The following is an 11,739-nucleotide window of genomic DNA, read 5'->3' as shown; positions in this document are numbered from 1 at the left end:
CGGGGAAATCCTTTTAGGTTCTTCTGTTGACCAAAGTTCTGCTTGTCCCGATGGTTGTGTTTTCGCAGACGGAGCTTGTAAGAAGTTTATTTTCTTCCTTCTTTCATAATAAGCCAGCTTTTATCGCACGTAAATGCGCCCAAAAGAGTGCGTGCTGTTCCGTGAAAAGCACGTAGCAAGCACCACTCGTGCATCACTGCATTTACAAGAATACTGTGGATGCCTGCGCTCGGCTCTGTGCCGGTTTTATTCACACGTTTCCGCTTTCCTCGTTTATTCCTTGCATTTTTTTGTGTGTGCAAGCAATAATACTGAGAGAAGAAAGTTGATTTGTAATGGAGGTCCAGTCACAGTAAAACTACTATAGTTGAGACATTAGCATCTATCGCGGAGTCATTACCAATCTACGCTCAAGCCTGGCTGAGCCTTCCTGGTCGCGCCGTTTTAAGCGTCTCACGGTGTTCCTTGAACAACGCTGACATTATATGTTGAGCTTGTCGTCGCGTTATGTGAAGGTCGTAGAGCTGATATCCTACAGAATATACTGGCAAGCCTTAGAACATCCTGAACAATTTACTATAATTATTCTTCTACAAAACCAGTTTGGTTTCGTTTTCTAGGACGTGTATGAGCCATAACGTTGTGGGAGCAGAAGAGGTTCCTGTAGGAGTAGAAATCGGTCGCAGTTTTGTACTCGCTACTGTTCCCACAGTGGTCCTTTATGCTGCTACGTAGGTCCACACAATTATTGGCCGCATAGCAGATGACCTTGTTAGCCGGAGCGAGCTGATGTGGTGATGTCCGGCTCCCACGTGACCAACCTCAGCTTGGTGCCGTCCCGGCACCAAGCTGAGGTCCCGTCCTTGAAAATGAAGTCGAGATTTCTTTGTGAAAAAGCTATTACAGCAAATTTTTGGGGCCCTCTGAGCCTCGTTAGGAAGTTTTTGGAGTTCTGAATTCAATGGCATTCATTTAATGCAAAGCAATAAGAAGTCGAAGGGCCATAATTACATTACTCGCCGAGAAGTATTGAGAGCAAGCATATGGGCGTGGGTTTATTGGAGCACTGACACATACTTTATAGCATGTAGAGACTACAACGTGCTTCTCGCTCGTGTCTGGATGACATTTCACCCGTATGTAGATAAAAAAACACGTACATTATATGTTGATGCAAAAGTCTACCTCGAAATGCCGGGCCTGTCATCATCGACATTGTCGTTACATCATGACACAGGGAAAAATTTGCGGACGTCGTACCACAATAAGGCGGTGATCCGATGAAGCGGCTCGTACCAAAATAAACAAAATTCTTTTGCAGTAGATTCTGGAGTTTTACGACCCAAATGCCCGACATGATTATGAGACATGCCACAGTGGAGGACTCTTCATTAATTTGGGCCACCTAGAGTTCTTCCACTCCCTGGGAATGCACAGTACACGACCACGTTAGCATTTTTGTCCCATCGAAATTCAGCCGCCGCTTCAATGATTGACCGGTTACCGATGAACAAGGCCGCTGCGGGCGCTTCTTGTGGCAGCGCTTTCATATGAAAGCCGCAGTCACGGCAGAAACGGATAGAGCAGTTGTTTCATGGCGCCATGAGGCAGTTACCTTTTAGAAGCCCAAACCAAAACTAAATCGTAGAAACGAGTATTATTCGCACTTGACAATGTTTTCTGTGTAGTGTTTACGATGCTTTGATGTTCATATCAAGCAATAATGAATGACTAGTCAGAAATGTATTTTCAATAGTCCTTAAAAACATGAGACTGTTGAAGGTGTCGGGTGGCACACCTGTGCTGCCGGTGAAGACGTGGTAGAAGCCTGTCCCAATCCAATCCAATGAATCCAATCCAATCCAATCCAATAAGTCTTCCGCCTGCTCGCGATCGCCGACTGGACTGCAGTGCAGCGGGAGCTGCAACTTGATCTTGGTGACATTGCATTGTGGCTTTGTTTCGTACCCAATACATTACAAGCGCCTGTAGAGAGCTTGTAGAGTTCGAGTATATTATATTTACATTTTGGATGCCTTGATGACGTATACGCGATAGCGCGACTTGTCGGCATCTGAGGAGTGCATTGTTCGGATGAGCTCTACAGTGTCCTTGACTGCCGCCATTTTCTCCTCGTCAGGAAGGATGTCGGCGACCGGGTTTAGGGTAATATATACACCTGCGGCCAACAAAATGCAATTAATTACATTTAGGATCAACTTGCCTTTTACAAGAGTAAAGCATAAGTTGCAGGCCAGAGAAATTTCCGGCACGAATTCGCACCGGCTTGTGGCGGGTACAAATGCATTCAGATTCCTGGAAAAAAATTAGGCAGATGTAGCACACATCTTCGAACCTGTGTTATGCGGAGCTTTCATGAAGCAACGGTTATTCAAGTTCTTTAAATATGCTCAGTTCATTCCTGCGTCCCGGGCGTAACAGCAACTGACACGCATCAATGCACGCTTGCACGCTCTCACGCGCGCGTGCTACGAATTGTGACACACGCCACGACCTTCTGAAAGTGCTAGTTGGCTTTGGCTTGGCAGACCTGTACGTACGATTGTTGCCTATTGGGAAACACGTCGAACTACTGTGCTGGAAGGTCAAGGTTCAACCCCACCATCGGGTGCGTGGTTCGATTTTTATTTGAACTCTAAGCTATTCGACGTGACAGCTGCAGCAGCCGCGATCAGGGAATTCCGGGACGGTTCTCCCAGGAAGCCTCAGTTAAAAATTACTACAGGCGGAAGTTTGACGCTACTCTCTGCGGGAGCCGCAGGGGTGGCTGTTGATCTGGCATTTATATCACGGGTGGTACGTGCAATTATCTGAACTCTATCGTTTTTGGCTTCGAACTGCTCTTTGACTTCGCAAATTTCTCGTGTTCAACAAAATTTTGCAGTATATATTCAATAATTCGCAATGATCTCGTACGTTGGCAAAGACTAATGCATTGCTGTGTGACTTGTTTGTAAGCTGGGAATGTTTAAAAATTTAGAACGTCCTTATCAACAAGGACAAATCTTAGACAAATCCATGTACTAACCATCATTTTCATGGTATTCGAACGACCAAAGCGTCAGAGTTCTGAATAGTAATTTTTGTAAGAAAGATTATTGTAAAAGGGATGCTTCTCCCACCCCCGTTATGATGTTTCCTACAAGGCTCTTTTTAAATATTTTGTTTTCTTCAATCTTCGTAACTATTTTATTAACACCCATGCTAACGAATACCTGGCAAACACAGTTTTTATGTCCAATGTTTTCGTTATATTGATTTCTTATTTTGTTTCGCCTCTCTGTTCTAGCAGGATTTTTTTTTTTTTGCATTCTGAACACAGCAGTGCTGCGAAAACTCCTTGAATGAATTAATGTTTATTTCATCTTGAGTACAATGTCAAGAAAGGTGCCCTATAAGAAAGGTTTCCTTATATTGAAAGACTGCTTGTCTGGTATTCGAAAAACTTTTGTTGGGTGCTTTAGACTTTCCGAGGGAGTATGTTTACTGTGCAGGCTGGAAAACACTTTGTTGTTGAAGTAATACAAACCAACAGTTTTCAGTAGACTAATCTTCTGCCTATATAAATATCAGACTTCCATGTGTAGGGTAGCAAATAGACTGAGCTAAGCTGGTTAATCTACCTGCCTTTCCTGCTCCACTTCTTCCTTCCTTGAATCAACTGCAGCATCCCGGATGGTGCCTCTTCGTTCGATGAATACCGCGAAAACGACAGTCGCGACCCTAGTTTCGCATTGTGAACGCACGACGATCTGTTTTTGAAACAGCACTTTTGAACTTCCAGTGGCGTGATTTGTTCAAGTTGTATTATAACTGGGAGTGTAAACATTTTAAGCCACGTTCATAACACTGGCAACTGTACTCTGCTGATCAATGTGCTCCCATTTTATTATTTATTTCCAAGTGCCAAATAAACCACAGCAGTGGCAGAACCTAACTGTCTGCAGTTACGCGAGAGATATCTTCAAACACGGGGTTGTACTGGGACATTGCCTAAACACAGAAAACGAAATCATGATTAATACATTGCGCTCAAGCACGCCAGCCAATCATTATGCTGGACATACTATTAGCAAAGGCGACGGGTCAATGACATAGTTCACTAAGGAAAGAGTTTTGTGAATTCAGCTCAAATTTTTTATATAATGAGATAGCTAGCCTTTTAGAAATATGTCTATAATTGTCGTATATTTAGGGCATTCTCAGTCGTTGTTCTACCCAACATACCTTGTGCGTGCATATCTTCTTTGAGGATACAGTGTTCTTTTGTAGTCGTGCTAGTGGTCAGACATTTCAGCCTTGCATTTCGCCTGACAGTCAGTCACAAGCATCGCAGTTGATCGAATACACTTATTAACATCCATTCTAAGAAGCTCTGCAGGTACTAAAATATATACCTGTCCTTCTTTTTCTGCCCTGCATTCCAACACAAAAAAATATTTCACCGTTGATTCGATATTAGTGCCCATTTTTTTACTGTATTCTCGTATTCGATTCCATTCGGCAACATCAGCACTGCAACACAACTATTTTCATTGTCAGTACAGTTTCCGGCAAACTGCGAGCACCTTTAAAAGGGTTGAATGTTGTACTAGTTGATATTTTGACGTTAGAACCATCTTGAAATAGCGCGCTACGTCTCCCTTTAGTTGTGCCGTGAAGCTGCACGCTATTTCAAGTTTGTTCTCATGTGAGCACCCTTAAACATCGCACGTACCGAGGAGTGTATCCAAGCTGCAGCCATCAAAAACTGTGCAGCGCGGCAGCTCCAGGATACTCGGCGATAGACCAGCTTCTTTGAGGAGTTTTGAAGCGTATTCGATGCGTTCGCAGTCGTCCATGTCTTGCGTTGCTGGAACGAAGCGGTCGACCACCTACGTGGTGAAATAAGTGAGATGCTCGTTGCAGCACATGTTCTCACAAATGAATAATAAAAGCAAGCACTAGCGCTTTCAGCATAGCTACTACGTACTGCCACTCTTCGTTGTTTTGTCTTTGTGCGATGTCACCTTATGCCATAAAAACTGTATGGACACCTTTCATTAAATGGCCATGCAAAGGGAGCTAGCCTAATGCGTCAATTTAACATACGGGAAATCAGCACTTCGCTTGAATTTCGCAGAAGTCTTACGCAAGCTCATTGGTATACTGCATACTTTGCATTGTCAAATTTCTTTTGTTGCTTTAGGCTACCTCAGAAAAAACAAGTAGCAGAACTGTGATAACTGTTTTCATTACGTCCTAAAACTTAAGCCTTCCATTCAAACTTAGGCAATTTCCGCGTAGAAACGTCATCTATCGACAAAAGGCGAGACAACAGCGGTGGACGTGGAAGAAAGACAAAAAGGCATTTGTGCACCATGCGGTTTGTTAGGCGACACAACCTTCGGGATTGACCCGCATTTTCAGAGTGCACTATTTACATGATCGGTCCATATTTTTCCCCGAGCAGTGCCACAGTTTCTCTTCCGGCTTTAGGCAGGCTCAGTTTAAACGAGCGCATCTGGGTTATTTCATTCTTTGTTTCGCTAGTTACACAATATTATTACTCCGTACATAGCTCTACGCTAGCTTGGTGCGTCTTTATTGCTAAAAAGTTCATTCTGACGCCGTTTTCCTTGTCCTAAGTACATTAGAAGGTCTCAAATTGGTCTACCGACGACATGAAAACAGCCAGGAACCCAGATCCCACAAACCCCAAGTGTACATGAACTCTTGAAAAACGACCTTGCATTCAAAAAACCTGCGAATCTCAGATCTGAAGTAGAGCAAGCAACTTCAGGTCTCTTTTGCGAACGTTGCCGTTGACATGTGTGCTTCTTCCTCATCCATCGGTGCCTCAGGTGTACGTTGAGAGAAAGGCGAAAGGGAAAAAAGACAACTAGGTTAAGAAGAACCAAGATACGTTTTGAATCCCTACACCAAAGGACGGGGCAGGAGTAGAAAGATAAGGACATTGAGAGAAAGACACACACAGCACAGGCGCAAGATCATAGCCGGCCATGATTGCCGCACACGATCACACCAGAGAATAGCCGTTAGAACGGGTTAGTGCTAAATCAGATTGCGCAGGTTTGTGCCCTTAAGTATACTAACGATCCTTTCACAGCCCTCTGCCGTGATTATTTATATGGTTTAGAGAGTAGGTTCCCCGAAGTGGATTTATTCTGGAAATAGTCTTTGAAGAACGCCAGCTAACGCAGCTGCGAGCAATCGTCCTTGGACGCGTGTGTCGAAGAACTGTCACACAAAATGTGTTCAAGTGTATCTCGCGACCACAGTTTATAAACTTAAGCTAACTAGACACGTATACTGTATACCATGGCTAAGCCATTGTTTCCTGCGACGCTGTACTGAGGCGCCACCTAGCATGTACTTAGTGTGCGGTGGTGATTGCATTCGACATGTATATGCACATGTTCGCAATTTTTTTCCTCTTTTTCACATTCATTAGATAGATGAAACAGCGGATGCGACAGGGATGCTGGTTCACCGCCCCCTTACAAATACTATAACATTACCTTAATATCGCTTGAAAAATATTGTGCAGTTACGCATCTCCGACAGACACGAATAAGGGGTCGAACCGAGGGCTTCATTTTTTGTTAGTCATAACCATAATCTCGGAGGCATATATGACATACAACAGGCTTCAACCAAAAACCTTTGAGAACTGGTGTGAACCCTCCCGCATAATTCGCTCTCGTAAGTAATATTCTGCAATGCCTACCGGTGCGTACTTGCTCCACCGCTCAATTTTGGTGATGTTGCGGCAGACGTCCATGGCTTGGAGGGAAGCATGGAATACCAGGAGACACTCCCCTCCAGGCTTCAGGAGCCGAGCCACGTTCTTCAAAGCAGCCGGCTGATTGAGCGCCCAGTGCAGGCAGTGGAAGGAGTAGACCCTGTCGAAAGCACCATACTCGCCTAGCAATGTGAAAGAAAACAAGTCGCAGTTTCGCCCGAACGGGGGAGCATCGCATGCGGTAGCAAATTATTAGCTATGGAAAGTAAGGATAGTAGCTTTATCGGCCGTATAAACTTGTACGCATTCGCTTACTAACTAAACTAACGAGCATGATAGACAGGCACTAGCAATCATGAACACATCTCACCCGATGAACGTGGATCCTCGTTGTGAAAAAGCTGGCGGGAGGAAGCGGGGCAGCAGCAACGAGCGAATCGACCATCGTACTGCATCTTGATCAACGCGAACTAAGCGGCGAGAACACAGCGCACAGGAAGCTATGAGCACGAGAGGCGATCTGTCCCCATCGCAGATCGCTTTCAAAATAGGGCCCATGCGACCGCATGAGGCCGCGCCATACGCCGCCGCCGCCGCCGCCGCCGCCGCCGCCGCCGCAGAAGTAAAAGGCCCCCCGCCCTTCCCCCCTCGGTGTGTTGCGCGCGATGGAAGACGGCACGCTTCCCCCCCCCCCCCTCCCACTCTCGTCCTTTGCTCGCGTGGCATCGAGCCACTATCATCGGCTCACCATCGCACGGTTTAACTCGCACATACAGCATACGGCGCGCGGCGACTATGTTACTGCACTTGAAGTTTATGCGGGAGCTAATGGCGACGCCGACGGCAATGACGACGGCGGAAGTGCGCCTGAGGTGTCCATATACTTGCAAGAAATCCTATTATCACATCACATCAACTCATTTCCTCGGAGACCCTTATTTGGAGTATTACATAAGGGTTGCGCTCCGAGATGGTCGCGTTTTGTCAGTGACTCAAAAATCTTTTCAGTTGATCTTTCAGAAAGATTGACGGAGAGGTTATTGAAGCAATTTGGTCGGAAAGGCCATTCCATTCGGATGCTGCGTATGGGAAAAAACGATGAGTATAATGCAAGAGTAGGAGCACATGGGTGTGACACGAAGTTTATAGCTGGTGCGATTGGGGCGAGATATAAGGTGGATAGCGGAGAAAGCTAAAAAAAAACTTATTGAGCAAGGACAGCTGTTGTAATGCGACGCCGAAGGTAAAGACACGACAAACCAGATTCTGCCTTTGATGGTGACACGTTAGCGTCGTATTGATGAGCAGAATTGAGGAATGCGGCAATTCGGAACTGCTTCTAAAGCGCTTGTGACGTTTCGTTGCTGTGAGGTACAAATGACGGATACATACTCAAGCTGCTGTCTAACTAGTGATTTATAAACGAGAAGCTTTACGTGTCTGGGTGGCATGTCGTTAGGGTGCGTTTCAAGAAACCAAGCTCTTTACTGGCAAATGAGATAAAGTTAGCGATATGCGTATGTCAGGAAAGAATGTGACACCTAAGTACGTAAAGTAGTTAATGGTGTCCACAGAAACTTCATACGTACGGAATGTGAAGTGGTTTAGAACGACGGGAGACAGAATACATATTTGCAGTTATGGGGGTGATTCTCATTAAGCATCGTTACTAGCTTAGTGCCTGTTTAAGATCTATTCCGTAGAGCTTGTCAGCCAAAGGCGTTAGTGTTGGTGCGATAGATGGCGCAGTCAGCACGTGAGTAAAGGAAATTGTAATTAATCTCCAATGTGTTTACTACCACATCCGACTGGACGAGGAATGTGTCTTAGCTCTCTGTTATTGTCTGAACCAGCATGTGCTTCGTTCCACATGACGTTCTAAGTGCTTTGTACCACGATTAGAATGTCTGCGTTGCTTTTTTTTCCCCTTCCGGAATGCTTCTGTATTGAGCACTATGATACAGGTAGTGCTGTGTCTGGATGCGGCCAAGCTCACTGCGCTCTACTTAAGATTGCTGGGTCTAACGTCCTGAAACAGCACATGATTACGAGGTAGGCCGCAGAGGAGGGCTCCGGATTCATTTTGACCCCTTCGAGTTCTCTGACGTACTCGCAAAGCAGCGTACACGGACGTGTCTTTTTTTTTTTTTTTACATTCCACCCTAATCAAATGTGAGGTCCGCAGCTTGGAATCGAACCTCGACCTCGTACTAAGAAGGGTGGGATGGCGGAGGTGAGTACGCCATAGCCAATGAGCTATCACGCGGGTCGAGATGCTTTTCTTACTTTTACGGAGAAACTGACCTAGTTTCCTTGTAGGGCATTTTAAAGCGAGCTGCTTCCTTTGGCTCTTTCATTTTTGTTGGTGGTGGTCGGGGGCGCGACTCGCTGAGAAAAGCGTTTGTTCGTTCGCTTGTTCAGTCTCTCTGCGTCCCTCTCGCGCTCTCATTTGCTCTCTCGCTGGTTCATTCGTTCGTTCTGGCTGTTCGCTTAGATTGACAATCATCGCCGCTGGTACTTTGCGCAGTTCCTTTTCTTCTTCCGTTTTTTTTTCTTGCAAGTGACAAGACATGAGGCTTTTTTAATGCTTATTTGTATCTTTCGTTATTTGTGGGCACGCGGTGATATATTATTACAGTGAAATCTGTATGTGAGCAGCCTTCCGTAGTTTTTTTCGGCGTCCGCCAACAGAAACGGACTTAGCGATTTCTAACAAACTTATACGGGTGCAGTGCGACGGCGCAGATGTCAAAGTGCGGAACAGATTAGCACGCTCGCCGTGAACAATAGCGTGACGTCAAGGTTACCGCATTAGAGAGGTATCGGCACTAAAAACATCTACGTTGTCAATGGGGCGGACACATCTAGTTTGTACACCCGAAGAACAACATACGTACGGGGAGCGCCGGAGGGAACAGCAAAGAGAATGTAAACAGCGCCGGCGTGAAACGATGACCGACGAACAACGTTCTCGCGATGTTGAACGAAAACGACAATCGTAAGCCCGGGCACCTCCGAATGTGCAACGACGCCAGACTCGCAAGGCAAAAAATGACAACCATTCCACTCTGTGAAGATGGAATGGCGGCGGAAGCACTTTGCTTTTCGTTTGAGAGCTTTGACTGTCGTCAGCTTTCGCTGCCATTCCATCATCACAAAGCTGAATGGTTGACATTTTTTTTATCCTATTGCAGTTGTCTGCTCTTTGTCGTTGTTTCACTTCAATCTTTGCGATCTATCAACTTGTTCTTTCTATCATCAATTTCTATGCTTCTCCTCATTTCTCATAATTCGGGGGCGCATACGTCCCCCTTCCTGTGGCGATGACCAGCCTGCTTCTTCCCTTCTTGTGTGTGCGTGTGCGTGTGCGTGTGCGTGTGTGTGTGTGTGTGTGTGTGTGTGTGTGTGTGTGTGTGTGTGTGTGTGTGTGTGTGTGTGTGTGTGTGTGTGTGTGTGTGTGTGTGTGTGTGTACGCGCGCGCACACCAGACACATTTTGACAAGAACATAAATGCGTTTCCACGCAAATTTCACGGCCTTATTTCTTCAACTTCGTGCAATATTCGCTCGATTTTCGCCAAACGAATGTGACTTCATTGATGCTGGACTAAAATTCCGCAATAGTGTCATGTACGATAGAGTGCATAACTGAAAGTTTAAATGGTGGTCAAACTTTTGAATTACCCTAGCTTGCACTGAGATTGGTCGTACAGGTAACGGCAGGCCCTTCCATAATCCAGCTGACGGACCATAACTGCGCGGTCCGTCAGAGGAAATTTGTTTTAAGTCAGGTTCTACAAAGAGAGATCAATAGCTAATACATGGCAAGGTGAACAAACGCAACAAAAGGGGAACCATATGCCACCGGGCAAATAAAGAGACCACAGCCGATAAAAAAATTTTACATCTCTCGAAAAAAAAGACATTTCCTTCGTCGCCCGGAGAATAATGCGGTAAATCAGAAGGTGAATGAACGGCGTTGTGGGACGAATACACATAAGGTTTATTCAAACTAGACTAATACAAAAACGATTTCGGTCTGTCGACTGTCGGCGACAGCAATTTTTCCTTCGTGTGGGTGCCTTGGTCACACTGTACCGATGCTCTCCGCCGACTGTCGGCAATATGCCGGTGTCGGTACAGTGTGACAGAGGCGCCTACACGAAGGAAAAAATGCTGTCGCCGACAGTCGACAGACCAAAATCAGTGTTGTATTGGCTTAGTGTGAATGAGCGCTTACGGATTCTTACTAAATGACAGCCTGTTTTTCGTTTCATAATCTGCACGTTCATCTTATCGTCTAGCGCTGTTTCCTTTCCCAATTCTGACGTACCAAACTGTCCACTTTGTCATTGCGTTGAAGTACTGAAACTGCATGCTGTCAGCTATCCCTAGTAATTTCTATCGGGGTAAAAGAAACTGTTTCAGAAATTACCAAAGTTTATTGTTAGAATAAGGGAAGCCTATGCTGATTTATGCTGTGCGGTACTTTCCTGTCTCATTTAAAAGGAATCTTACTTTGCCTTCCTTAAAGAGAAACTAGTTAATTTCGCGGTTCGTTAACTTTTCATAGCAGTGCACTTTTATTTCCACATAGCCCTATGTATCATTTATTTTAATAAGCTCAGTTTTATGCCTCATTGTTCTTGTTTAAGCAGGGGAACATAGCGCTGAGCCCTTAGCGGACTTTTTAGTACGCTGGAGCGAAGAACTGCCACCCTTCCTGTTGTAGATAGTTGTTGAAACCAAGTATTAACTGATTAATTGCTGTAGAGTTATAACACAAATAGCATTTCATTCCTTTTTGTGAGGATTTATTCTCCTTAACAAGGAAAAAGAAAACAGTAGCGCGATAAAACTAGGACGAGGCGAATACACAGTACTGCTATGTATTCTCTGCACTTCTGTTCATTTCATTTTTGCACTAGTCTTTCTTCTTTTCTTAGTCATGAACTAATTCGACCAAGAAACTGT

The 11,739-nt window shown here is 45.1% G+C and overlaps 1 protein-coding gene across 2 annotated transcripts in view; it reads right to left on the bottom strand.

The window, feature by feature from the left end:
* Positions 1–1,734: 1,734 nt before the first annotated feature.
* Positions 1,735–11,739, bottom strand: part of LOC126543603 (juvenile hormone acid O-methyltransferase-like) — a 60,577-nt gene continuing 50,572 nt past the window's right edge. For both annotated transcript variants that reach the window (XM_050190712.2, XM_055077785.1), the window contains exons 4-6: positions 6,752–6,948; positions 4,739–4,895; positions 1,735–2,179 (exon numbers count right to left, since the gene is read on the bottom strand). In XM_050190712.2, the coding sequence (XP_050046669.1) occupies positions 2,022–2,179; positions 4,739–4,895; positions 6,752–6,948 (512 nt within the window). In that variant the 3' untranslated portion in view covers positions 1,735–2,021. The remainder of the gene's footprint in view (positions 2,180–4,738; positions 4,896–6,751; positions 6,949–11,739) is intronic.

This window comes from Dermacentor andersoni, chromosome 10, assembly GCF_023375885.2.
Source record: "Dermacentor andersoni chromosome 10, qqDerAnde1_hic_scaffold, whole genome shotgun sequence".
Taxonomy (NCBI): Eukaryota; Metazoa; Arthropoda; class Arachnida; order Ixodida; family Ixodidae; genus Dermacentor; species Dermacentor andersoni.
The sequence above is the reverse complement of the archived record's forward strand: the minus strand, read 5'-3'. Positions and strand labels throughout refer to the sequence as shown.